The sequence below is a fragment of the Phyllostomus discolor genome, chromosome 6 (assembly GCF_004126475.2).
Source record: "Phyllostomus discolor isolate MPI-MPIP mPhyDis1 chromosome 6, mPhyDis1.pri.v3, whole genome shotgun sequence".
Classification (NCBI taxonomy): domain Eukaryota; kingdom Metazoa; phylum Chordata; class Mammalia; order Chiroptera; family Phyllostomidae; genus Phyllostomus; species Phyllostomus discolor.
The window spans coordinates 161,371,159-161,396,933 of record NC_040908.2 but is presented as its reverse complement, the minus strand read 5'-3'; the positions used below and the strand labels follow the sequence as shown (position 1 = coordinate 161,396,933).

General features: G+C 39.8%; 1 protein-coding gene and 1 pseudogene across 1 annotated transcript; both read right to left on the bottom strand.

Annotated features, from left to right (window-relative positions):
- Nucleotides 1-4,313: 4,313 nt before the first annotated feature.
- Nucleotides 4,314-9,220, bottom strand: LOC114500242 (annotated as a pseudogene).
- A 5,065-nt stretch (nucleotides 9,221-14,285) lies between these two features.
- LOC114500870 (olfactory receptor 5A1) lies at nucleotides 14,286-16,603 on the bottom strand. The gene is given in 2 exon segments (XM_028517631.2): nucleotides 14,286-16,191; nucleotides 16,194-16,603. Coding segments are annotated over 2 exon segments (945 nt in total). The 5' UTR covers nucleotides 16,507-16,603; the 3' UTR covers nucleotides 14,286-15,559.
- Between the last annotated feature and the right edge of the window lie 9,172 nt (nucleotides 16,604-25,775).

The window sequence follows — 25,775 nt, the reverse complement described above, 5'->3', positions numbered from 1 at the left end:
GCTTTAGATTTAACTGCATTTATAGTTTGTTTTAGTATGTTAAACTAGTTAAGAAAGATGAAAGACACAGGAGGCAGGTTGTGTGATTGAAATGGATAATGCTTTCTTTCCCAGGTGTGGTGAGATGAAATAGACATGTACCATTGTGTGTGTTTAAGGTATGCAGTGTGCTGATTTGGTCCATTTATATATGGCAACATGATTATCATTGTAGTGTCAGCTAACACCTCCATCACCTCACAGAATTCTTCTTGTGGTGAAATCATTTATGATGGACTCTTTTAGCAACTTTCAAGGGCACAGTACAATATTGTTAACTGTGATCACTATCCAATACATTAGGTCTCCTAACTCACCCACCTTGAGATTGGAAGCTTGTCCCCTTTGTGCAACATCTCCCCATCTCGCCCCTCCCCCAGCACCTGTCAACCACCACTCCACTCTCTGTTTATGTGAGTTCAGATTTTTAGATTCCAAATGGATATGCGATCATAACATGCTTATTTTTCTCTGTCTGATTGATTTCCCTCAAAGTCCTTTCATTCTGTTGAAAAGGGCAGAGTTTCCTTAATTTTTATGGCTGATAACATTCTGTTATATGTAAGTTTACGTACACAGACATACATATACACTTATACACACCATAGTTTGCCATGTATAGTGCACATATTTTTTTCCCAAATTTTCCCATTCTTTTTTGAGGGAAAAATAGGATGCATGTTATACATAGTTATAATGATTATGCACCTGGGTGAGTGTTTCTTCTTTAGCTACTTGGTTGTTGGACTTCCAATCATTTTGATTTTCTGGCAGTTCTGGTTGTTTTTGTTTTTAAATGTGTTGTTGTCCTTCTTTTGGTTGTGTGAGGAGGCTAAGTTGATCTACCTATTCCTCCATTTTGGCTGGAATCCTAATTTTCTGATGAACCTCTAAACTGTTTTTCATAGTGGCTACACCAGTTTATGTTTCTATCAACAGTATACAAAAGTTTCCATGTCCTTGCTTATACTTATAGTTGTTTGATTTGCATTTCTTTGATGCTTAGTGATGCTGAGATCCTTTTCATGTACCTGTTGAGCATTCATATGTCTTGGTTTGAAAAATATCTGTTCAGATACACTTCTCCAGAGGAAAATAGAAGGCCAATAGACATGTGAAACAATGCTCAATGCCACTAATGGTGAGAGAGATGCAAATAAAACCCACGATGTGATACCACTTCACATACGTCTGACACCTCACACATCTCATCAATAAAACTGCAAGTACTGGTGAGGATGTGGAGAAAAAGGAACTCTAGTGCACTGCTGAATGCAGACTGGTGTAGCCACTATGGAAAACAGTATGGAGTTCTCTCAAAAGACTAAAAATGGACCTGCATTATGACACAGTATTCCATTTCTGGGGATTTATCCAAAGAAACCCAAACACTAATTTGAAGCAATACATGCATCCCTATGTTCATCCCAGCATTATGTGTAATAGCCAAGCTATAGAAGCAACCCAAGTGCCCATCAATAGAGGAATGGATAAAATAGCCACAGCACATACATCCAATGAAATATTACTTGGCCATAAACATTGATGAAATCTTATCATTTGCAACAGCATGGATGGACCTAGAGAGTATTATGCTCAGTGAAATAAGTCAGTCAGAGAAAGACAAAAACCATGTGATTTCACCTATATGTGAAATCTAAAGAATAAAACAAATGAACAAACAAAATGGAATTACACTCCTAGATACACAGAGAGAACTGGTGATTGCCAGAGGGAAGGGGGGATTGGGCACTGGGTGAAAGAGATGATGAGACTAAGAAGCACAAATTGGTAGTCACAAAAACGTCGAGGGAAGGTCAGTAAAGCATAGCAAACATAGTCAATAATATTGTGATAACTATGCATGGTACCAGTTGGAGTACTGGAAATATCAAGTATGTAAAGAATATGATTGTCTAAGCACTAAGCTGCACACTGAAATCAATACATAATATAAAATTAGTAGGTTGAAATCCTAATCCCCAATATAGTAGTATCAGGATCTAGGACTTCTGCAGGTAATTAGGTCATGAGAGTGGAGTCCTCGTCAATGAGGTTAGTGCCCTTATAGGAGAAACCCTCTCTCATCTCCTTTCCCCCATGAGAAGATACAATGAGAAGATGGCAGTGTGTAAACCAGAAAAGGGCTCTCTTCAGAGCCTGACCATGCTCGAACCTCATGTTGGACTTTCAGCCTCCAGACTGAGTGAAATAAATTTCTGTTGTTTGTAAGCCAGGAAAATAAAAAAGAAAAATATCTATTCATTCCTTTGCTCACTTTTTTTTTTTTTGCTGTTGAGTTGTACGGGTTCTTTAAATATTTTGAATATTTATTTCTTATTGGATATACACTTTGCAAGTATTTTTTTATTCTGTATGTTGTCTTGTTATTTTTTAATTTTTTTGCAGTGCAAAAGCTTTATAGTTTGATGTAGTCACCTTGGGAAAGGCAGATACAGGAGTCATGTCTTTATGGCTTTCTGCTTATTCCAGTGTTCCTGCCATGTGCTCTAGTCTCTCAGGGCCAAGCCTAATGTGAGAATTAGTGAAGGAAATTTTATTGAATGTGAGTGTAGAAATAGGATGTACATTCTTATGGTAGTGCTGGGATTCCAGTGGGAGTTAAGTAGTTTAAAACTTAATAAGTAGTATAAAACATGAGTCATTACTGCATGTAACTCCACACATATGCACACACACACATAGGCACAAAGCTGCCCACATTTCTATGCTTTAAAAATTCTAGGAAGGCACCAGAAGCCATAAATCTATTCTGTGATTTTCTGAGGTTTGAGGAAATATATCAAAAGAAATATCTAATACTATATGATCATCCATTGTTATGTGGGCAACTTCCCAAGAGTGCAAACATTGTTCCTTTGGGGTCAAAAAGTGTGAGATGCTACAGTGATATGTGGCCCTTCATGGAGCCTCAGTACATGAAAAGATGTATGGTATATCATTGGTGATATGTTTTCTTGTGGCAGTGCTACTTATCTACGATTTTTTAGAAAAATTAGAAAAAATACCTAGTGTAGATTGTTGAGCATCAGTAACATCAAAAAACTTGAAAAGCACTGGCATATGATTGGGAGGCTTGGCCCAAAGTGTCTGCCTTGCAGGACTCAGAGAAGGTCACAGATGTGTCACCTACTGGGACGTCTTGGTCAAATATTAATGCATCATAACCTCTTGCAAAAACTGTTCTGTGTGCTGCAATTTCCTGAACTTCCTTATTTCCCTTGGTTAAGTTTTGAATGACTACTGAGGCTGAAAGATAAATTTAAGGTGAACAGAGAGAAAGAAGGAAGATTCACTGTGTATATGTCTACTTGCTTGGAGTCCTTCCCATGGGCGAGAGGTGGATCACAATGCAGACCCTGTGGCTATTCCTAATGACCCTGATCATAAGATGTGTTTCTTTTCTCTGCTGTTATGCAAAATGGTTGTTGAGTACAGGAAAAGGTGTTTCTTAGGTGGCTTTTTGGTACTACTATGACTTGCCTAGAACTGTCTATGCATATATAGGCAAAGACTATAGTTTTGCTCCAATTATAAAAGTCCTGGAGGTGAGATGGAAAGAGGAGGTAGAGAGGAAAAAGAAAGTTCAAGTTAACATAAAATGAATTATCGTTGTGAATTTTGTGCAGATACAAACTGCACAAGTTCTTTTGAGATTAATTTCAGTGGGAAAACATGTAGAATGGACCTGATAAGAAATGCTTGGTCCATGTGTAGATTTGTCCATGTATATATCTGGCTTAAGATAAATTAAATACTCCTTCTCTTTACAGTAATTGGTGAAATATACTGAAAATTCTATATTTGAAATACAACATCAAGAAGTGATTTTATTAATCAATGGGACATAACTGTTGTGACAGAAGCATGTATGAAATAAGTGCTCCCTATTCCACATATGAGCACATGTAGGGATAGAGGGATAAGCAATAGGGAATATTGATTGCATGTCTGATTAATGCCAGGACCGTGCTCACCATCGCAACTCTCATCCTCTCAACATTCATCCTACTTCATTCTCATGAGAGCCTTGTTAGTAGACAAATTATTTTCATGTTACAGCCAGCGAAAGCAAAGCAAAATGTGTTGGTTTGAGAATCACAGATTCTACCAAAATAGCATTTAGGGTATTGATTGAAGTCTTATACTCCATATTTCTCCCAATCCACGAGCCTATAGTTATGTTGCTCATTACCCTCTCTTCCTTTTGTTCTCATGTTTCTCCTACCAGAGCTGAAGGGCTGTGAGTATGTTTAGAAGTGACTGGAGAAAGAGCTCAGTGTCTCTTCCCCTCAGGCTAACAGTTTGAGAAAACCAAATCAGGTGGATTTCCAGTGTCAGTCTGAGTGTTCACCCCAGTTTACTACCCTCAGAATGTCCAAGTCTCCTCTTCAGTCTCTTCATGGCTGACTTCACCTCCTGGTTTCTCAGGGTATAGATCATGGGGTTCAGCATGGGAGTGATCACCGTGTTATTGATGGACACAGCCATGTCCATGGGCAGCATAGTGAATGGCCGACAGTAGATATAAACAGAAGGCACAAAGTGAAGAGTCACCACCAGGATGTGGGAGGTGCAGGTAGAGCGGGCCTTTTTCCGGCCCTCCTCAGAGTGAGATCTGAGTGTCACCAAAATGACAGTATAGGACCCTAGGAGCAGGAGGAACCATAGCAAGGTCACCAGCCCATTGTTAGAGATCATGAGAAGCTCTAGAGTGGAGGTGTCGGTGCAAGCTAGTTTAATCACCTGGGGCACATCACAGTAGAAGGCATCCAGGATGTTGGGGCCACAGAAGGGGAGTGGAAGCATCAGAATTATCTGGACGATTGAGTGCAAACCACCACCCACCCAGGAGGCTGCCACCAAAGTCACCCACACCTCTCTCCTCATAATTGTCACATAATGCAGGGGTTTAGTGATTGCAAGGTATCTGTCATAGGCCATCACAGACAGGAAGAAAATGTCTGCCCCACCAGCAAAGTGGAAGAAAAAGATCTGTGCCATGCAGCCATTGTAAGAGATGGTGTTCCTGTCTGACACAAGATCTACCAGGAACCAGTGACTGATGAGAAAACAATGTCCAGGACTGATTTGTTCCTTAGGAGAAAGTACATGGGAGTGTGGAGGTGGGAGTCACAGGTGATGGTCACAACAATGAGGGCATTGCCCAGCAGGGTTGTTGCATATACAGCAAGGAAGAACACAAACAAGAAAAACTCCAGCTCCCGGAAGCGTGTGAGTTCCAGGAAGACAAATTCCCTCACGTGGGTGTGGTTACTCTGGCCCATGATGGGAATCACTCTCTTCCAGGCCTACATTGGGAGAAGACACATTAGCATTTGGAGTATGGTATCATGAGATGGCAATATCATTGGTCATATATTATTATAAAGCTCTTTCAAGCCCCCAAATGATTGTGACTCCTCAGAGAACTGGTCTGGAAATTCTTTTATTGCGAGGTTATTCTTTCCTACTGTACATACTGTGGGTTGGCAGGGAGAACCATCACACTTCTACATCCTTACTCTGACCACAGGGAGATAAGAGGACAATAGTCATTTGACTCTGGCTTATCTTAGGTCCTCTAAGAGGAACTTCCTCACACATGCAATATGCAAAGCTTTCCAGGTTACCTGAGGTTTTCCCCTTAACATCTTATTTTGATGTTTATACTCATAATGTCTCTGTGGAGTTGTAGAGTGGTTATGATTATCTCCATTTTATATGTGGGGAACTGGAGCTCAGAGCAGTTAATGACTTGCCTCCATTTGCATAATGGCAAAGTTAATAAGTGTCAAATCAAGGGGTTGAACCAAAATAATTTTTCTGACTTGACAAAGATTCCTTTCTTGACCAAATTTCATTAGGCTGCTCTGAGCTCTCTTCTCTACTAGAACTTGACCTTGGCCTTTCATGTCTTTTCTTGTTGAGTGCGGTTTTAGCCAGAATTCTGCTAAGTCAGTTTGGCAAGAAGCCCCTACCTTAGATTCTGATCAAGTTCCTCCCCCTCCACCCTTGATATCTAACTCCTAAGTTCTTGGCTTGTCTTTAGCAAGAATCCTTCTACTGTTTATTTTTTTAAAATGTTGTATTGATTATGCTATTATAATTGTCCGATTTTTTCCCCTTTTATTTTTCTCAGGACTGTACCTCCCCTCCCACCATCATTTTGTTTACATTCAGAATTACAGTTGGTAGACAAGGTTTAAATAGTTAATTAAGTGGTCTGCTTATTTAATCCCCACCTTTTCCTTTAAAGGAAGAGGTCAATCAGGCCCTCCTAAGTACTCCTCCCTGTCCTCTGAGACATGAGGACCTTACTCAGGCCCACAGGGCAGTAGGTAGCATGCAGAGCTTCAATCACTGTTCAGAGCACAGGGAAGTATTATGGACCAACCGATCATGATAGTGTCAGGACCTCAGAGGTGACTTAACCCAACCCTCCTCATGACTGGACTGAACAGAGAAGGATGTTTATTTTTCCAGGACCAGTGTATAAACTGGTGAAAGATGGAGAATTAAAATTTTTTTCAAGCATTTTTTGTCATTCTTTTTTGTTATGAGGACATTTAAGACCTAGTCTTCAAACAAATTTCAAGTATACAATATGGTCAGCTAGAGCCACATTCACTCATCCTGCTTAACTGACACTTGGTGCCCTTTGACCATCACCTCCTCATTTTGCTCTCCTCCCAGGCCTGGTCATCACCATTCCACAGTCTGCTCTTATGAGTGAAGGGCATTATGTGTAATGAAGTAAGCTAGATGCAGAAAGACTAACACTGCATGATCTCATTTGTAAGCAGAATCTAACATAGTTAGATGTTCAACATCTCATAGAGTTCAACATAGTTGAACTCACAGAAAAATAGAGAATTTTAACCAGGATTGTGGACACAAATTCTAGTGATTTTCTTTTATTTCTGTAGTACAGCAAACTAGGTTCTTTCCAAATCAAGTACCTGATCATCAGAGGACAAAATTCTTTTCTACACAGACATCTATATGTCTAAGGACTCTCATATACCACATAATTTTTAATAATTCAGATTTTTAAGGCTACTGAAATTCAGTTCAATGATAGAAAGTAAGGATGTAGTCCTAGTATTTGAAGCAATGGAATTAGATGTGAAGACAACAGGATAGGAAAGAGGAGAGTAAACAAGGTGAAAAATATAGAATACCTTTTTTTCTGAAATAAAAGCATAATAAATTACCCTGCAACCAACTTATTTGTTACAGTTTTGAGGACAGTATCCATTCTGTTCCCCTCAGAACATTTGTTCCCCTCAGAACAAGGAAAACATTTGTTCTAGACCCAAGTGTCTTCCTCTTAGAGCATGACTGGGACATTTTTCTTTGTTTTGTCTTTCTTCCACTTAAAAACCTATGTGAGGCTTCACTTCCTACTGTGTATTTTTTCAACTATTGTCCCTAAACAGTTTCTTACTTGCATTTTATTGTTTTATTGCACGTGTTTAGTTGTTGCTGCTGTCAGATCTCCCTACTCCTGTGTGGAAATGGATGGGAAATACGTTGGTTACTAAGGAAGAGCCTGGTTTTCATAGGTGTATGGCAATCCAGCCAGTGGAGAATAGGCATTGGTGATGAAGACTCAGTCAGAATGGGGCACCAGCCTGGACAGCACAGCAGTCTTAGGAGACAGGGGTTGGAAAGGACTGTGTAAAGTAGGGGTGAAGGGGTGGCATCAGAGGTCAGACTTCCAGAATGTGCAGGATGTGTGGGAGGTGAGGGGCCACAAAATTTATCCATGGCCCTCTCCAGTTTGCCTATTTGAGACCTAATCACTGTTTTCAAATAATGCTGCACTCCATGTTTTGTAAATGCACTTGTGTTTGCACCTTGAAGTCCAGACATAGATTTACTGGGTCAAATGATATGAATTTTCTAATTTTAATTGATAATGAAGGCATCCAGTGGACAACTGGGGACCAGGCAATTCATATCTCCAAAGATGGAAGCTTCTTACTCTTGGCTTCTCTTTTGAATTCATATGATTCTCCTTTCTCCTCTGGCCACTCACCTTAGAGGTTTTAGACTCTCAGGCACAAGGTCAGGTCAGGACCAGATGGTGGCCCTTGTATCTTGAGACTTCAGGGTTGCATTTTGGAACTTAGAAGCAGCTTATTCAAAAGAATACAGCCTTTGAATTCAGGTTCAAGTGTTTTAGAGTTTGGCCATGTGACCCTGAGCAGCTTAACCTCTATGCACTCCAGAATCTTCTTCCATGGCGTGGGCAGTGTAAGACTTGCTTTGCAGCAGGGAGTTACTTGTTATGACCTAGCATTTTTTTTTACTGTCATTATGTATCTAGTTGTTTCTGCTCCCTCCTCCAAATGTAAATCCCTTAAAGGCAGGGATTTTGTTTGGTCAAGATTGTATACTCAGCTCCTATCCAGTCTATGTCAGTTACTCAATAATTCTTTTCAAAAAGGTGAATGATTAATGAATGTATGAATCAATGAATGATAGATGACCAGTGCCTGCTATGCGGTATTTATCCAGTAGAGTACGTCTTCTCCTTTACTCCATCTCCACCCTCACTCTGAACTGCCCCCTTTTGCCTCCTTATCCACTTTTTTTTTTGACAATTCAACAACTTATATGTGAGCACATTGTAAACTTCAAAACACTGTCAAAAGGTAAAGTGTTAGTACCACCGTAATGCTAATGTCATTTATACAAGTGTGTTTCTGTGCCTGCTCCAGCTAGCTTTTGACATTATTTTTAAAGAAAGGGGTGGTACCAATGGTTTTATTAAACATCGTAGGTGCTCAGTTAAAGGTTATGGAATGAGTTTTAATACAATAAAAATCACCTTCTAACGTGAATGTGTCTTCACAAGCCTGACATTTTACATGAAAGGCAGGAGTTTTTAATCAACTTAAGTCTTTCCGTTTTAAATGACATGTATAACAAGCCTTGCACATGGGTATTTTACCTTTCAGGGATTGAAGACTGAACACTATGAAAAGTACATAAGTATATGTATGCCAAGCTAAAGTAGCCTGCTTTTGTGTCTTCAGGCTGCCCCCACCTACCTTTGGGTTAGAAAGGCGAGCCTGCAGGGCTCCCCATCTTCATGGCTCTGTTCTTCCTCACCCAGACACAGGCACTGTCCACACTGCTCTCTGGAGACACTGAGTGGAAGTCTAATAATATAATGATCAGCATGGGGAATTTGTCAACTATTTGTGGGAAAAATAATTTTCAAATAGGAAGATGGCAGTTGCAGGTGCCATGGGAGTTGTTAAGAAGTTGCTAAGCGACATGTGTAAATATTGGGATTTTCCCATCTAACTTCTGATTACTGCTTCCATTCCTCTGTGCAGTCTAAGAGTGTACTTTGTGTAATTTGTGAAGGTATGTTTTATGGCCCAGAATGTGGTCTATCTTGGTGAACATTCCATGTGAATTGGAGAAGAACATGCATTCTGCTGTGGTTGGATAAAATATAAACATCAATTAGATCCAGTTGATTAATGTTGCTATTCAATTCAACTGTGTTGTTACTGATTTTCTGCCTAGTGGATTGGTCAGTCACTGATTGAGGGGTGTCAAAGTCTCCAGCATAATAGTGGATTTGCCTATTTCTCCTTCTATTTCTATCAGTTTTTGCCTTGCATATTTTGACACTCTGTTGTGAAGTGCACACACATTAAGGATTGTTATGTTTTCTCAGAGAACTGACCTTTCTATAGTTATCATTATAGAGACCCTACCTTCATCTCTGATAATCTTCTTTGGTCTGAAGTCTGTTTTATCTCAAATCAGTATATCCACCCTAGCTTTCTTTCTGTTTAATCTTTCTTCATTGCATTACTTTTAATTGCTTTGTGTGTTTATATGTAAAGTGGGCTTCTTGTTCTATAAAAACCATATGTTTCCTAAACATATAGTTGGGTCTTAAAAATTCACTTTGTAGTCTCTGTCTTTTAACTGGTATGTTTAGACTACTTGCATGATCAGGTGGCTTAAAAAGTCAATCAAGGGACTCTGTTTCATCATTCTTCTATTTTGTCCTTAAAAATTCAGTTTAGTGACTAGCCCTGAGAAGAACACTCAAAGTTGAAGGGTAAGAGTTCTTAGCACCATAAATTCAACTTTCTACTAGATAAGTTGACTCCAGAGGAAAAAGAACAGGGATATGCTGCAGTGAATGTTACTCTAGAAACAAATCGGAATGATATATCATCAGGGATTCTTGATTGAAATCCCTGAACTGTTACTGTGAAAGGTGTAGAGATTCCCTGAACTTAGAAGAGGAGAATTTTTTCCTTGAGCTGTAAATTATAGAAATTACATATATGTATATAATTTAATTCCCACAGCTATTTTGCAGAATAGATATGAAAATTAAATCAACTTTAAAAGAATAGTATCCCCTTGGTAGATTTAGAGAATGAGTATGTGAGAGCATAAGTGACATCCTAAAATTGTCCAAGTGGGCAAGTTTTGGTGCTGGGATTTGAACCTTGATCGTCTGAGAAATATCTTTGTGCTGACTGTGTCAAACAGCAGCCATGAAGCGTCTGGCAAGATGCTCTGTGACTAGCAGGCACTCGGTCAGTGTTAATTTCTTTATGTATATTGTGGGGGAATGGTGGAGAGTGTCTTGGGAATGATCCTTCAATTAGACAGTGATACTGAAACCAATAAAACAGATAAGATTGTATTGAGGTGCAAGACCCAGAATGTTGTACACATATTACATCATGGAATTAGCTCTTGCCAGTTTCAAATGTCTTAATATTTATGGGCTTGACCATTTGGGTTGTTAGTTTTGGTTTGACAGGTGTCTTTGCTGTGAAAGTGAGATGGTACAAATTTATGTCAATGTTATGTAAACAGACCCCAGTTCAGACTGTGGTTCCTGAAGTCTGTCTGTGAGCGCGCCCTCTTCTGGTCTGAGACTTGTCCTGGGTGTTCTCTTCCTTAAGCCTCTCACTTTGTAGATCTTTACTGTTGGAATGACTGTGAAACTGAAAGAGTAACGTCTTTTAAAAGGGAATGTTTGGCCTTGTAAAAGGAGGACAGCTTTAAACTAACGGGTGAGTTTCAGATGGTAGAATTTCAGGCATGAGCAAACAAATTGGGGAAACTTTTGGAGGTCGGCAACCTCCCTGGTGTCTAGAATCTATGTCACTTCGTAATTCTTTGGGCAAGGGTTGAGAGCAAGAAATCTCCCGAGGAACTTTTCCTTTTCCTAATTTTTGCTCCTGGGAGCAAAACTGGAAACATTGGTTAGGATACCCATCAGAAGAGCAGAAGAGAAAGGGAGGCATTTGGGTTGAATTTATAGAAAGGCAGAGAGACTGCAGTAATACATGGAGGAGAAATGCTTCCAAAAAAGCTTCTGTCCTCTGGCAGAGCCTTATGTCCCCAGGCCTCTTAAATGAGACTGGACGGTACAAACACAGAGAAAATTCTGGCTGCCTTCACCTTCTCCCTCCCATCTCTCACCAGCCTGTTCTTTAACTACTGTATATTTGGTTTTATTCTGCTTTGAATGCAGTCTAATCAGGCACATGTAGCCCCTTTCAGTCTGCAAGTTGCTGTCTAATGAGACTGGGAGAATAAACTGGAAGTGTTTGTGGGCAGACACTTGAAATGAGGAGATAAAATGGGACTGGGGGGAGTGTAATCTCTAAGAAACTCATTTCTAGTGCCTGTGAGCATCCATTTTTTTGGATAGTAGAGAAAGGGTTTTCACCATCCATAGTTAGGGGTGTGTTTAGGGAGATGGTTTTCTATAGCCTTGTTGAAGAATCACCTCATTTACTGGTTGAGCGTGTTTGTGAAGGAAGGATTTGTAAAATCCAAATTTGTAAGGTAATCACTCTCTTGGTGTAAAGGATACATCCTCCTCATTTAAATTTTCTAGAGGCAGAGATCATCGACATCCCAGTGGTCAGACCCTGAGATTCTCCATGGTTTCTCCATGGAATCTCCATGGAGATTCTCCATGGTTGCTCCAGGTCGGGATTCTCCTTTGTGGTCTGTGAGGAAGATACACGGGAACGTCTGGAATCCAGGGCATGGGAGAAACACTTGATCATCTTAAATTCTGCTTTTTTCACCTCCTCCTGTCTTTTTACAAATAACCTGTCAGCCCAGAGAATCTCACAGTTCCTGAGTTTCTATTGTTTACCAAGTGTGTGCTGGACATTTTGCTTAAGTTAATATATTAAATCCCCTAGGTGACCCATTTGCAGATGAAGTGATGGGCACTAACACTCACAATGTACAGGGACATTTTGCACCACAGTCCTCAAATCATGGGCCCACACCCTTTTCACACCACACATTGCAACCTGTCCCTCAAGTGAAGAAGCAAAAGTGCACATACTTTTCCTGGAATACTTTAGTTTTCTTTTACTGAAAATGTACACTTATTTTTTAAAATTATGTTTTATTGATTATGCTTTTACAGTTGTCCTGAATTTTCCCCCAAAGCCCCCCTCCACCCAGCACTCCCCACTCCCTCAGGCCATCCCCGCACCATTGTTCATGTCCATGAGTCATCACATAAATTCTTTGGCTACTCCATTTCCTATACTTGTAATTTACATCCCATCACTATTCTGTAACTACCTATTTGTACTTCTTCATCCCCTCACCTCTTTACCCCTTCCTCCACACCCCTATCCCATCTGGCAACCATCAGAACACTCTCTGTAGTCATGATTCTGTCTCTGTTTTTGTTTGCTTAGTTTGTTTTTTAGATTCAGTTGTTGATAGATTTGTATTTTTTGCTGGTTTATTGTTCATAGTTTTGAACTTATTTCTCTTAAGTAAGTCCCTTTAACATTTCATATAAAAATGGTTTGGTGATGATCAAGTCCTTTAATTTTTTCTTGTCTGGGAAGCTCTTTATCCTCCCTTTGATTCTAAATGATAGCTTTACTTTGTAGAGCAATCTTGGCTGTAGGTCCCTGCTTATCATGACTTTGAATATTTCTTGCCAATCCCTTCTTGCCTGCAAAGTTTCTTTTGAGAAATCAGCTTATAGTCTTATGGAAACTTTCCTGTAGGCACCTAACTGCTTTTCTCTTGCTGTTTTTAAGATTCTCTCTTTATCTTTAACCTTTGGCACTTTAATTGTGATGTGCCTTGGATTGGGCCTCTTTGCATCCATCTTGTTTGGTACTCTCTGTGCTTCCTGAAGGGAATAGACATGCAAGTCCAGGAAAATGTGCACTTATGTAGCACTATTTAGGGCAGGAATGGAGAATATCTTTCTATGGAACATCCACATGTATATAAAATCAATAGAGGATTATAGACTCATAAAAAAGTACCTACCAGTTAAATGTACCATTAAAATTTTATACATAAATATAAAATGTAATTAAAATGAAGTTAAAATTAATTTAATGCAAATTTTAATCTAATGTAATATAAAAATTTTAATTCATTTGCTTCATAAACATAGTCTACCATATGTCACATGCATATTTTCCAAGTTAAACATCTGTATTTTAATTTTTTTTATGTTTTGTTTGCCATAGGGATTTTAACACTTTTGTAGTCAGACTTGTTCTTTTTTTCTTTTTGGTTTTGCTTATAGCATTAAGCTTACAAAGATCTTTTCTATTCCAAGTATACATGTATATTTACCTGTATTTTCTAATGACCATATAAAGAACATAAAACTTCACTTATTTGCAACTTGCTTTATTTTGTGTAATGCTTGCATATTTGAAGTCATCCTAAAATAGTTTGGAACTAGAAAGAGTGGACATAATAAGTGGAAAACTTTTTTTTAAAACTTCATTTATTTTTAGAGAGAAGGGAAGGAAGGGAAAAAAAGAGGGAGAGAAATTTTGATGTGAGAGAGAAACATCGATTGATTGCCTCTAGTACACACCCTAACCAGGGATTGAACCTGCAACCTAGGCACGTGCCCTGACCAGGAAGTCAAACTGGTGACCTTCACTTTGTGGGACAATGCTCCAATTAACTGAGCACACCAGTGAGGGCACAAGTGGAAAACTTTTTATCTCTGCTTTAAAACTTTATTGAAATATGTTCTAGAAAGTGTTTCTGGTAAAATTGAGTTTGTAAATATTTTATAAGATCACTTTATATTTTAACCAGGTTAAGTTGGCTTCTAATTTCTAAGGGGAAAGAGCTAAATTTCAGAGGTGGAAGATTTCTGAATGAGAGAGTAAAGCTAATTTTCAGAGTTTTTTTTTTTTTTTTTTTCTGTGAAGAGTAGACTTGTGAAACAGTGGTCTCTTTTTTCTGTTTTCTACGGTTAGAAAGAAGGAGGTTGAAGAAGCCTCAGGGCCACTTCACTCTTGCATATTCAACAGACTTACACTAATGGGAGAGTGAATGTGCTTGGGGGGAGGACAGAGCCATAAAGGAGTGAGAGAGGGATGCACCAGCAGCAATGGGGCTGGACAACCCACTGCAAGTGTTCACTGTGAAGGAGTGCTGACTTGGAGGTGACAGCTTGAGGTATACCTCCCTGAGGTGATGGCAAATAATAGTGAATGTGGGGCTGCCGGGGCTAATCCATTCAAGTACAGAAACAAAGACTTTATAGGAGCATTGGGTTCAGGTAGATGAGAGCAAGAGGAACTCAGGGTGTGCTGATCAAAAGGGACATGGAGCTGAGAAATGGTGTCCAGTGCTGAACTGGTGAAGGACTGATGTGGTTGAAATCAAGGAGATTCTGACTGAGTAGGTAGTTTAGGTGACTGTGTTTGATTAGAGAAGAATATTGAGGTGATACCATTGGACTCAAATTTTCCATTCTCCTATGTAGCTGAGATAGAAATGGCAGCAAAGGGTAATGTCCTCCAGTGTTTGCTTGGCAAATTATTGAGTAGCCCTCATGGGAGTCCAACAGGAACATCTTGGAGAGAGTGTTTAGTGGAGTTGGCATCTTGTTTTGTAACTCAGCTCAACTATGTATAGAGCGTATCTTTTTGAACTCTGTCAGATGCAAGTGATAAGAGTTCTGCACATGCAGGGATGTTTGTTGTTGTACACAGAAGGCAGAGTTTGGACTGAGCAAGGGCTCTGGAGTCAGGAAGACCTGGGTCTGAATGGGGGTTCTGCTCCTTACTTCCTGTGTGACCCTGGCAAATCACTGTTCCTTGTGGGGGCCTTGTTTCCTCATAACATAAGGATAATGCTATATGCATTGTAGCACTGCAATGAGTATTTAATTAAATAACTTTTGTGCTTGGTACATATTAAGCACTCAATAAAAGGTAGTTGTTATAATACCAATTGTGAGAATTGGCTACCCTGAAAAGATTTTTTTAAAAATAGTTTCTTCCCCCTTATGACTGTCCGTGGTGGGGTCAGTAGACACATGACCATGAAAAACAAGGTGAGGAATCAGCAGGGAGGAACCCCATTTTCAAATATGCACGCAATATATCCCCATTGCCTAAGCCAGAGTTGGAGGTGGATCACTTCCAGCTACAGTACTTTGGAGCAGTATGTTTTCAGTCATGAACTAAGAAAACACTTTCTTCTTTTCCAACACTTTCCACAAGGCATCTTTGATCTCTTTGTTCCTCAAACTGTAGATGAGAGGGTTCAGCATGGGGATCACCAGCGAATAGAACACAGACACCACCTTGTCCCTGCCAAGTGTGTAGCGGGAGCTGGGCCGCAGGTACATGAAAAGGGCTGTCCCAAACAACAGAGTCACCACCATCAGGTGCGAGGCACATGTGTTGAAGGCTTTCCTTCGACCTTCACCTGAATGGATCTTCAAGACAGCAGCCACTATGTAACTGTAGGAGAGGAGGAGGATGAGGAATGATGTCCCCCCCACAGTGACCACCACAAGGAAATTCACCAGCTGACTGGGGAAGGTGTCAGAGCAAGAAAGTGCCAGGACAGGTGGGAGGTCACAGAAGAAATGGTTGATGATGTTGGGTCCACAGAAGTGGAGCCGAAATATAGAGCTGGCCTGGATCAGGGAGCTCAGGAAGCCACCGATGTACGCCCCAACCACCATGCGTGTACAGAGGCCCTCGGACATGATGACAGTGTAGAGCAGGGGCCTGGAGATGGCTATATATCGGTCATATGCCATAGCACTCAGGAGGAAGCACTCAGTTAGACCCATACCAACAAAAAAAAAAACTGAGCAGCACAGCCCAAGAATGATATGGTCTTCAGCTCTTGGAAAAAGCCCACAAGCATCTTGGGAGCTACAGCAGAAGAGTAGCAGATGTCAATGAAGGACAAGTTGCTGAGGAAGAAGTACATGGGTATGTGCAGATGGGTATCACTTCTGATCAGAAAGATGAGGGCCAGGTTCCAGGCCAGGGTCACAAGATAGATGCCCAGGAAGGTGACAAAGAGGAGGACCTGGAGCTCTGGATGGTCTGCAAATCCCAGCAGAATGAATGTGGTCACTGAAGAGCTGTTCCAGGCCTTAGTTGTGGACATGTCTCCTGTGAATCACAAGGATGAGATGCAGATCTGGGGCAATAATGATAATCCATTTTATAGGTGATGTCAACAAATAATTACAAAATGCATGAGAAGAAGTACAAAGTATTACAGAGAATTACAATTTTGTGCAAATATTCTCTCTCTTTTTTTAAATAGGTACTTTCTTTTTTTTTGTAAACATTTTATTTATTTATTTTTAGAGAGGGAGTGGAGGGAGGGAGAGAGAGAGAGAGAGAGAGAGAGAGAGAGAGAGAGAGAAACATCAATGTGTGGTTGCTGGGGGTTATGACCTGCAACCCAGGAATGTACCCTGGCTGGGAATCGAACCTGGGACACTTTGGTTCCCAGCCCGTGCTCAATCTACTGAGCTACGCCAGCTAGGGCTCAAATATTCTCTTTCTCTCAGGAAGTAACCATAGTCATTGTCTTAAATATTTGCTTTTTGATACAGTGTAGGTGATTGATATGTGCTTAAACTTTGGATTCAGACTCCCTGTGATCAATTCCTGCCTCTACCATTTAGTAGTTGTGTTACTTTGGGTGAGATATTTAACACCCCTAGGCTTCTATTTCCTTATTTTTAAAATGGGTGACAGTACTTACTTCACACATTTGTGTTAAGAAATAAATAGGGCAAAGTGCATAAGGTGAATGGCACATCCTAAATCCTCAGTGAAAGTTATTATTAGGACATTTTTTTGTGTCCCAAACGTGTCACTCATCCCTGAAATATATATTCATCTAACTTTTGTTTGAATTTTAGTACTGAAATAGAGAAACCAGCAGAGAGACCAGGTTCAGCTAGGAAGTTATGAAACAATCAGGCATTTAGAATGTTTTTATTCTAAAGAATTAGGCCAGATGTGTATAAAATGCTCTTAGTTGTCAAAATAAATGCAAATATATGAATGTAGTTCTGGTTTCAATTCATCTTCAGTATGAGCTCTCTTAGCTATTTAATTGTTAAGAATATGGTCTCTAGATTTAGATTGCTAGGATTCAATTCTTAGCTTTACTACTTAGTAGATATGTAATCTTGGACAAGTTATGTGAACTCTCTCTGACTATGATATCAGAGATAATAATAGTACTTACTTTGTTATTGGGATGTATGTATTTATATATGCATGTATGTATCTATCAGTCTACCTATGGATCTTTCCTCTTCTTTAGAATATGCTTGGCCCATAGTGTATTCTATGTGTCTGCTGTGAAAAACATAAATTACTAAGTATCCTCAAAATATTCTTAGAATTTTCAGTGTATAAAGCATCTTTCAAGATCCGGGGCTTGATTCCATCCAATCCATGTCTGTAAGAATCCCCATCACTCCCTCACACATCTACACTGTCTCAATCCACACAAATCAGAAGACAGCACCTGCTGCCAGCAGGTCTCTGAAGCTGAGGTTCTCTACCTGCAGCACAAGGAAAAGTATGGTCAGAGGGTTTGGTGCTCATAGTGAATGACCCTTAATGGTTCAGAATATATCCGATTCTTCTTCAGGTCTTAATCCAAACAATTTGGAAATCAACAAAATTACCTTAATTGTCTTATAAAAAATGTACAATTTAGTAGCGTCCCTGTGTTTGTTTCTGTGTATTAGGTAGAATTGCTAATTACCTTAATTGTCTTATAAACTGTGTTTTCAGCCTATTTTACCTATCTTTTGAAACAGAGTGAATCTCACCAATTTCCTTTTATTTTTCAAAGTATAAATGTTATTTTATGAATTTAAAGCAATATGTGAGAACTGTAGAATAATTTGATCAATGAACAACTGAAATATTAAACCTAGAATCATATGTAGTTCCTGATTGATACAAAAAAACCCCTTGAAATTGGGAATTGTGACATTTCAGCTCCTGGGCTAACAGCTGTTAACATCTGGATGTGTGCCTTTCATGTGCAAGGATGTGCATGTGTGTGTGGGTGATGTGTCAGATCACACAGACCCTCTATAATTTTTTATGTTTATTACAAAAATTGTTCCAGGTAACTTCATGTTTGGGGAGTAACACTTTCTATATTTGCTTTGATTTTTTTCTTTGCTTAATTTAGAAGAGCCACTTTATTTTAATATCCTTAGTTTCTCATAAATCAATCCATGTCCTTTCATTGCCAGTCAAGGTTTCACTGAACTTTTCAACGTTCTTCTTCTGCCTTCAAGACAAGTCTTTGCTTTAATCCTAACTCTGTCACAGGCCAGCTGTGGGGTGTTGGGGGAACTCATTTAGCCTTTATGAGTCTCAATTTTCCCATTTGTAAGGTGGGGATAACAATGACTAGTTAGCAGTGTGGTTTGAGGATTGTGTAAGATAATGTGTGACAGGCTCATGGGTCTTGAATAAGATGTTTGCTTAATAAATCAGGGCTCTGCTATCAACAGTGGATATTCCTCAAAGAATATTTTATGGAACCAAGCCTCTTTTTTTTTTTTTTTTTTGCAGCGGAGGGAAACACTTCTTCATATCATAGGTCAGAGTGTGACTATCTTATAACATAAGGAGTTCACTGATGTACCACATGAGGTTGAAGAATTTAATGATCTAGGTGTTGATGTGTCAACTGAAAGTCTGCTTTGAATGTTGCTACTAGGAGGAGAAACTTTTATATTTAAGAATGAAATTTCCCATCCCCAGAAACAGAAGATAAAGCTGGACAAATTGAAAGTAGAGCAAAAGCATATCCAGTGATTTATCCCGACATGTGGATGCCCTGAGGGGGCATCTACAATCTTATTGTAGAATGTTAAATGGAAGATATTTTAAGGGTTGTATGGACCATTTTATGTCACTGAACATGGCTCATGAAGAGGTGCTTGAAAGAGAAAGGAAATCTCCTTCAGTTTTGCAGTAAATTCAGGGGCAAGCTCAGTCTGGTCTGAGTCTGGACTCCCTACAGTCCTATAATGTAGGTATAATCAATAGCAGGACTATTTCACAAAGCTGCAGAAGGAGAGTTTGAGAGGCTCAGTGACTTCATTGGATGCTGGAGCTCTGTCTTTGCGAATAACAGTAGCCTTCAAGGCCATGGTGAAGATATTATTATAAAGTAAAATTAAGTGCCTAGCACAGTACCTTGCATGTAAAAGACAATCAGGGGTAGATGGGAACCTGTAGAGTTGATTTATGACTCAGCACATCTTTTATTAAACATGTACAAGAAAGTGATGAGTTTTAGAACCAAGTCTTCTTGGTTTAAGCTTAACAGATGCAGTTGATGATGGAAGAAAAAAATGAAATGATGACAGGGAGAACCTTAATCAAATTTTGTAGTTGGTGCGAGTTGTCTGTCCCCATCTTTCCTGATCTAGGCTCTGCTCTTCACTTCAGGATGCTTCCTCTGCTCGCCCTTGCAGGAGCCCGGAGCCCTCAAGATCTTTTTTGTTCTTCCAGCTTCATCTTTCATCCAAATGCGCAAATGATTGATGAAATGGAAGGAGTCCCTTTCCACATAAAGTGAGAAGTCCAAAGACTTTAATCCAAGAAATAAGATTTGGACGGTAAAATACAAGCCACCAATTAGAAAAGGGAGGGTTTTAGAGGTTAGAGGTCTCTGCCGTATTTGGACAATATGTCCCAAGTGTAGCGCTTCCAAATTGCTTTTGAGATTATTTACTCATATTATAGTTGGGGCTGTGTTCAAAGACATAGCGATTCCTTCAGAAATTTCATTCCCTTTTAATTATCTTCTGCATTGCAAGGGCTCAAACATGCTCCAGGAAGCCCATCAAAGGAGCAGATTAAGGTAAAGTAGGGGGTGAATTTGGGGTACCACAGATAGAATAGAGAAGTACACAAAGGAAAAGCAAAACCCAAAGAACTCTTTAGTTATTAATATGGGTTTGTAGATCTAGGGTGCTTTATAAAGGGAGATTAATACAGGCATGAAGACAAAAAAATAAGCGATGAATGATTGCACTCACCCCCTCTCTCTCTCTTGTTCTGTCTGTCCTTGGCCTGGTGGTACCAGTCTTGAGTTCTCCTTTGGAAGGATTTTATTCAGGCTTCAGTAACTGTTTTCAATCCCCGAAGTGTTAATAAGTTTTGAGAACAAGCTTGAGGCTGGTTTGTTCATCAAAGATAAAAATACTCACTTGGTGCATGGAATATGTGCTTGTGGGCAGAAAAGTAGAGAGATAACTGTAGTTGAATAACAGTAAAGTAATTTAGTGAAAAAAGTGGAGGAAAAAGGTATACAGAAAGAAGAGGAGGGGTGTAATCTTTAAGAAGTTCTTTTGGTATCTGCTAATATCTGAATTTGGAGTCATTTTGGAAGTGTTTCAAAGCTGGAGGAGGGTAAGTTTGAGAGATATATTTTTTTTTATCTCTCCTTGGAGATGTTTCATCACCTTTGCCCTTGAGGGTCTCTTTTGAAAGAAAAAGGAATGTATCACCCAAACTTTACAGATTTGTAGTTAATTGATCTCTGGGGTGGTGTGGAGAGCATATATTCATATAACTCTCTGAAGACAATGCCTATTAAACTTTATCCCAATGGTCAGCTTCTTCAATCCCCCAAGGCTAATCAAGCTCTCTTCTGGTGTACATGGTGTACCACTCAGTATAGTAGCCATAGGAAAGATAAACTCCTAGTCTGCAGAAGGACACAGGATTGCATGTATATTCACTGTCCCATCTGTTCATAGAACTTCTCTGGTCTGAAATATGTTGGATGAGTAGGAACTCAACTTTATAAAGCTCCTACTATGTGATAACTACAGTAGGTGCTTTATGTATGTTAACTCAGAAAATCCTCCAACTCCCCTGCCCCTCACCCCCACCATGACAGGAGAGGAAACTGAAATTCAGTAAAGCTAAATAAGTTCAAATTTTATAGCTACTAAGAGATTGATCCAATATTTGAACCCAGGACAAGGTGACACCAAACACTGCAGATGAGTGTACAGTACACGTGTTTATTTTATATCTGAATTGCAAGTAAATGTGTTGATATGGTCAATCCTATCCCTCAATCCATGAGTCCATTCCCATTCCACAGTAGCCTACTATCTTCCCCTAGGAGGGAGATATTAGGTACAAGTCATTTCCCATAAATTAAAAAAAAAAATCTTGCTCTGGAATAACATGACACCGTACATAGCTATAGGACTTTTATTCTATAGAGGGCCACATACAAATAAAAAATAACCTGGGGCCAGACATTCAACAGAAACAAGACTCTAATTTATGTATTTGGAGATGGAGATTAGAGAAATTAAAAGGTAACACTCACTTGTTTCTTTTTTTTAAAGATTTTTTATTTATTCACTTTTAGAGAGGGAAGGGAGGGAGACAAAGAGAGAGAGAGAGAAACATCAATGTGCGGTTGCTGGGGGTTATGGCCTGCAACCCAAGCATGTACCCTGGCTGGGAATCGAACCTGCGACACTTTGGTTCGCAGCCCGAGCTCAATCCACTGAGCTACACCAGCCGGGACTCACTTGTTTCTTAAACTGAGAATATTGAACTTCAATGAGAACTGAAACAGAAAAATTTGAGTAGACTCAGATGAAGTTGATAATCTTGAACCCCCAAGAACCCTGAGCCTTCCTGGACATTAAAATGGTCCCCTTTAGCCTGTCTGAAGAGATTAGCCTTTCCTTGTTCAATGACTATTTCTTTGTTTTGTTTTTTTATCCTCACCCGAGGATATTTTTCATTGCTTTTAGAGTGAAGGAAGGGGTGGGGAGAGAGGGAGGGAGGGAGAGAATGAGAAACTTGTATGTGAGAGAGAAACATTGGTGGGTTACTTTCTCATAGGTGCCCTCTGGCCCCCAGCTAGGGATCAAACCTGCAACCTGGGTAGGCACCCTGACTGGGAATCAAAGCTACAACCTCTCCATCCAACTGAGTTGGTTGGGACAACACTCCATCCAACTGAGCCACACCGGTCAGGGCAACGACTGTGTCTTAACCTCATATGAAACACTTGCCTTGCACAGGAATGCATGTTCGCCTCCAGGCCCATCACACCGTCCTGCATGGCTGTCAGACCATAGTGAGACTCAACTCCCAGCATGCCCCAGGAGGACAAGTGCAAAGAATGACCTTTGAGAAGAGAACCTAGTTCTCCCAACCTTAAAAGATACTGCTGAATTATTTTGGGAAAATCCTGGGGGAATATATTTAGAATGGACTCTAAGTATATTAGCAAGAAGGGTAGATTATAAATTAGATTGGGTAAAATTTGTGTATGTACTCTGGATTTTGGATTTATTGCCCAAAACGTATCATTAGGGAGTGACTGTAGCACATTGTTCATGAGACTAAACAGTAGCCTGCATTGAACAGTTTGAGATGCCAGATATTCTCTGGCTCAGTTCAGAGCAAAGAGTCCAGAGCCTTCGGGAAATGGGAATGTTAAAGTACATTTATCACATCTGATCTGCATACTGACCCCGCTTCCGAAGCATGTTTGCACAGAGGGCTCAGAGGGAAGTCCCTTCACTGGGGCGCTGATGAACAACGGGAAGGGGAGAACTAGCCTCTTTGAAGATCAGCGTGGTAGGATGACTGTGAAAGATGCCATCAGTGAGATAAGGTCTTGGTTTCATTGTGAAGGCAAGCGGCAGTGTTAAACCTCCCGTGATCAGCTGGGCAAAAACAAAGTATGGGACAGCAAGGCTTGTACTGCCGGAATCTGGCTTTATACCCTTACCATCATGCATTGGTGATGCACCCATCTTGCTGTATTGTAAGCAGCCCTTTTCTTTTTATTGCTGAGTAGTTTTCCGTTGTATGGATACCACACAATTTGTTGAGTCATTCTACACTTGAGGGATGTTTATTTTCGTTTTTGGTTGCAGGTCATGACTTTTTAATAAAACTTTTAATTTTGAAAAAAATCATAGGTTTGTTTAAAATGGTACCATACATGTGAACTTGTGGCTTGCCTGTTCTTAATTACATTACCCCTATCTAAATTTACTGTTTTCAAATTGTTCAGTAAGTTGCCCGTCATCCTGGTCTGGTGTCTTTCCCAGAATTGAACTGCATGACACTATTGAGTTCAGGTACTTGCAGAGCATGTGGTACAGTGCTTAGAGCACGGTGAGATTATAATGTGTTCGAGGATGATCAATTATTATTACAATGCTGGGATCTCGCAGGGATTTTAGCCCCCCAAGGTCACCTCTTAAAACTGACCCTACAATGTAGGCATACTTCCACCAGGTGGCAGCACCATTTCATAGCGGGTGTCTAAACTAGTAAGCATCTGTGCAGATAATGGTTTGTTAACACAGTTATCTCAGTTGTAATCGTGCTGAGTTCTTAGAGGTCTTTTACCTTAGCTCTTTTGTTTACGAGTAGAAAACTGAGGGCAAGAGAGGGGTCAAGAGCCTCATCTCCCACAGCAGAATGGGAAATGGAATGCAGGTTCTCTGGCTTCTGGCTTCCTACTTTCTTCTCGTAAACATATTTCAAAGACCTGTAAAATGTACTTTTATATGGTATCTGATCTTCGTTTGGACTGCTTGGTGAAAAGACATTGGATCTACATCAGGTTGATGTTCATCCTCATTACCACGGCAAGAAATACAACCTGAGATAAGTTTTCAAACTCCAATTTGAGAATTAAGATTGTATTTTATTGCTAAGCATCTCTGGATTTTTTTCCTGGGCTTGGCTTTGAAAGAATGAAAATAATGGTATTAAAATATGCTAAAATGTTAAACAAATATGGAAGCAAATCGTATTTTAGGAGCTATCAGTAAACAACATCTAAAGTGAGGTAAAATTTGAGTTGAGTCTCAAAGAAGTATCTCCTAAACATTTGTAATTCTATAGAATTTATTTGCATTTATGTATTACTTGATTTCATACTTTTTAAAAAATATTTCATTTATTTATTTTCAGAGAGGGGGGAAAGGAGGGAGGAAGAGAGGGAGAGAAACATTAGGGTGTGGCTGCACATCCCCTACTACTGGGGACCTGGCCTACAACCCAGGCCTGTTCCCTGACTGGGAATCGAACTGGTAACCCTTTGGTCTGCAGGCTGGCACTCAATCCACTGAACCACACCAACCAGCCAGTTCTGCTTCCACACTTTTTTGATGCTCACTTAAACTTCTTTAAATTCTTATACTTAATCATATTTGAAATTTGTTATTTTAAATAAGGGTATGGAGAGTTTATGGTTATGTTGAGGTTAATTTAATACAGCAACTTTTCCCCTCACTCTCAAATTTCCTGTAGAATAGGTTGACAAGTACGTTGACTGTCCCAGCTCTTCACTTTTCTGTCCATTGCAGACATTGCTAATTTATAATTTGCTCTTTATTCTTGAGCTTTTCAGTCTTACTTTATAGGTCATCATTATCGCTATAACCTGAGTCAGCATGGCAGATGAAATATCTTACTATCCTCTTCCATCAGTCTTTTCTAATCCTAAGAACGTGTACAGATCATCATCTGGGGTTTACCTTCTAAATTACTCTGTATCTTAATTCAGTCTCCAAACTCTTTGATAGATAGCTGGGCTTGACTCTCCCAGCCTTAGGACTGGCTGAGTTGGTCTATCTCCAGTCCCGGCTAGGAATGCTTCTCTGGACGAAGAAATTCCTGACCTCCTCTTGTTCTCAGTCTATTTTGGGGGGCACTTACCCCTTTTTCTTCCAATGTGATCAGTTGCTAAGTTTCTTTTTTTAAGCTCATCCTGTTACCTTGTGTGTCAAGAGTCTTGGTAATTATGTTCCTTCACATAAGAGCTCTTTCTGTCATGTAACTGACTTTTATTTCAGACTAAGAATTGCTAACTTGATTTCCATGAAACAGATGAACTCCTTTTTGTAAACTTTTATTCTCATAGAAAAAGTTTCAGAAATAGGAAATCAAGGTCTCGAAATTTCAGAGCTTGAGGGCTTGAGGGGTCTTTGGAGTGTTAGCCTGACATACTCAGGCCCAGTGGTGGCAGAGGGGAGGGGTTAACTGAGGCACCCATGGTGTCAAGTTCAGGCCCTGTCAGCACCCAAAACAGTAGAGTAAAGGAACTGTTTTTATTGCAATGAAAATTAGTCACAGTAAAGAGGAAGGGAAGAGCTTTTGGCCATGACCCTAGAGAGAGAGTTAGCATGTTATTAGTTAACATTCCCTGAGTGAATGGCACTGTGTCATGACCTTCCTGTTGACACCTCATTTCATCCTCACAACAACCCTTTGGGGGTGGATATGACTGTTATTATACCAGTTTTACAACTGAGGAAATCAATACTTCAGAGGTTTAAAAACTGCGTACATGTTTATACAGATAAAGTGCTC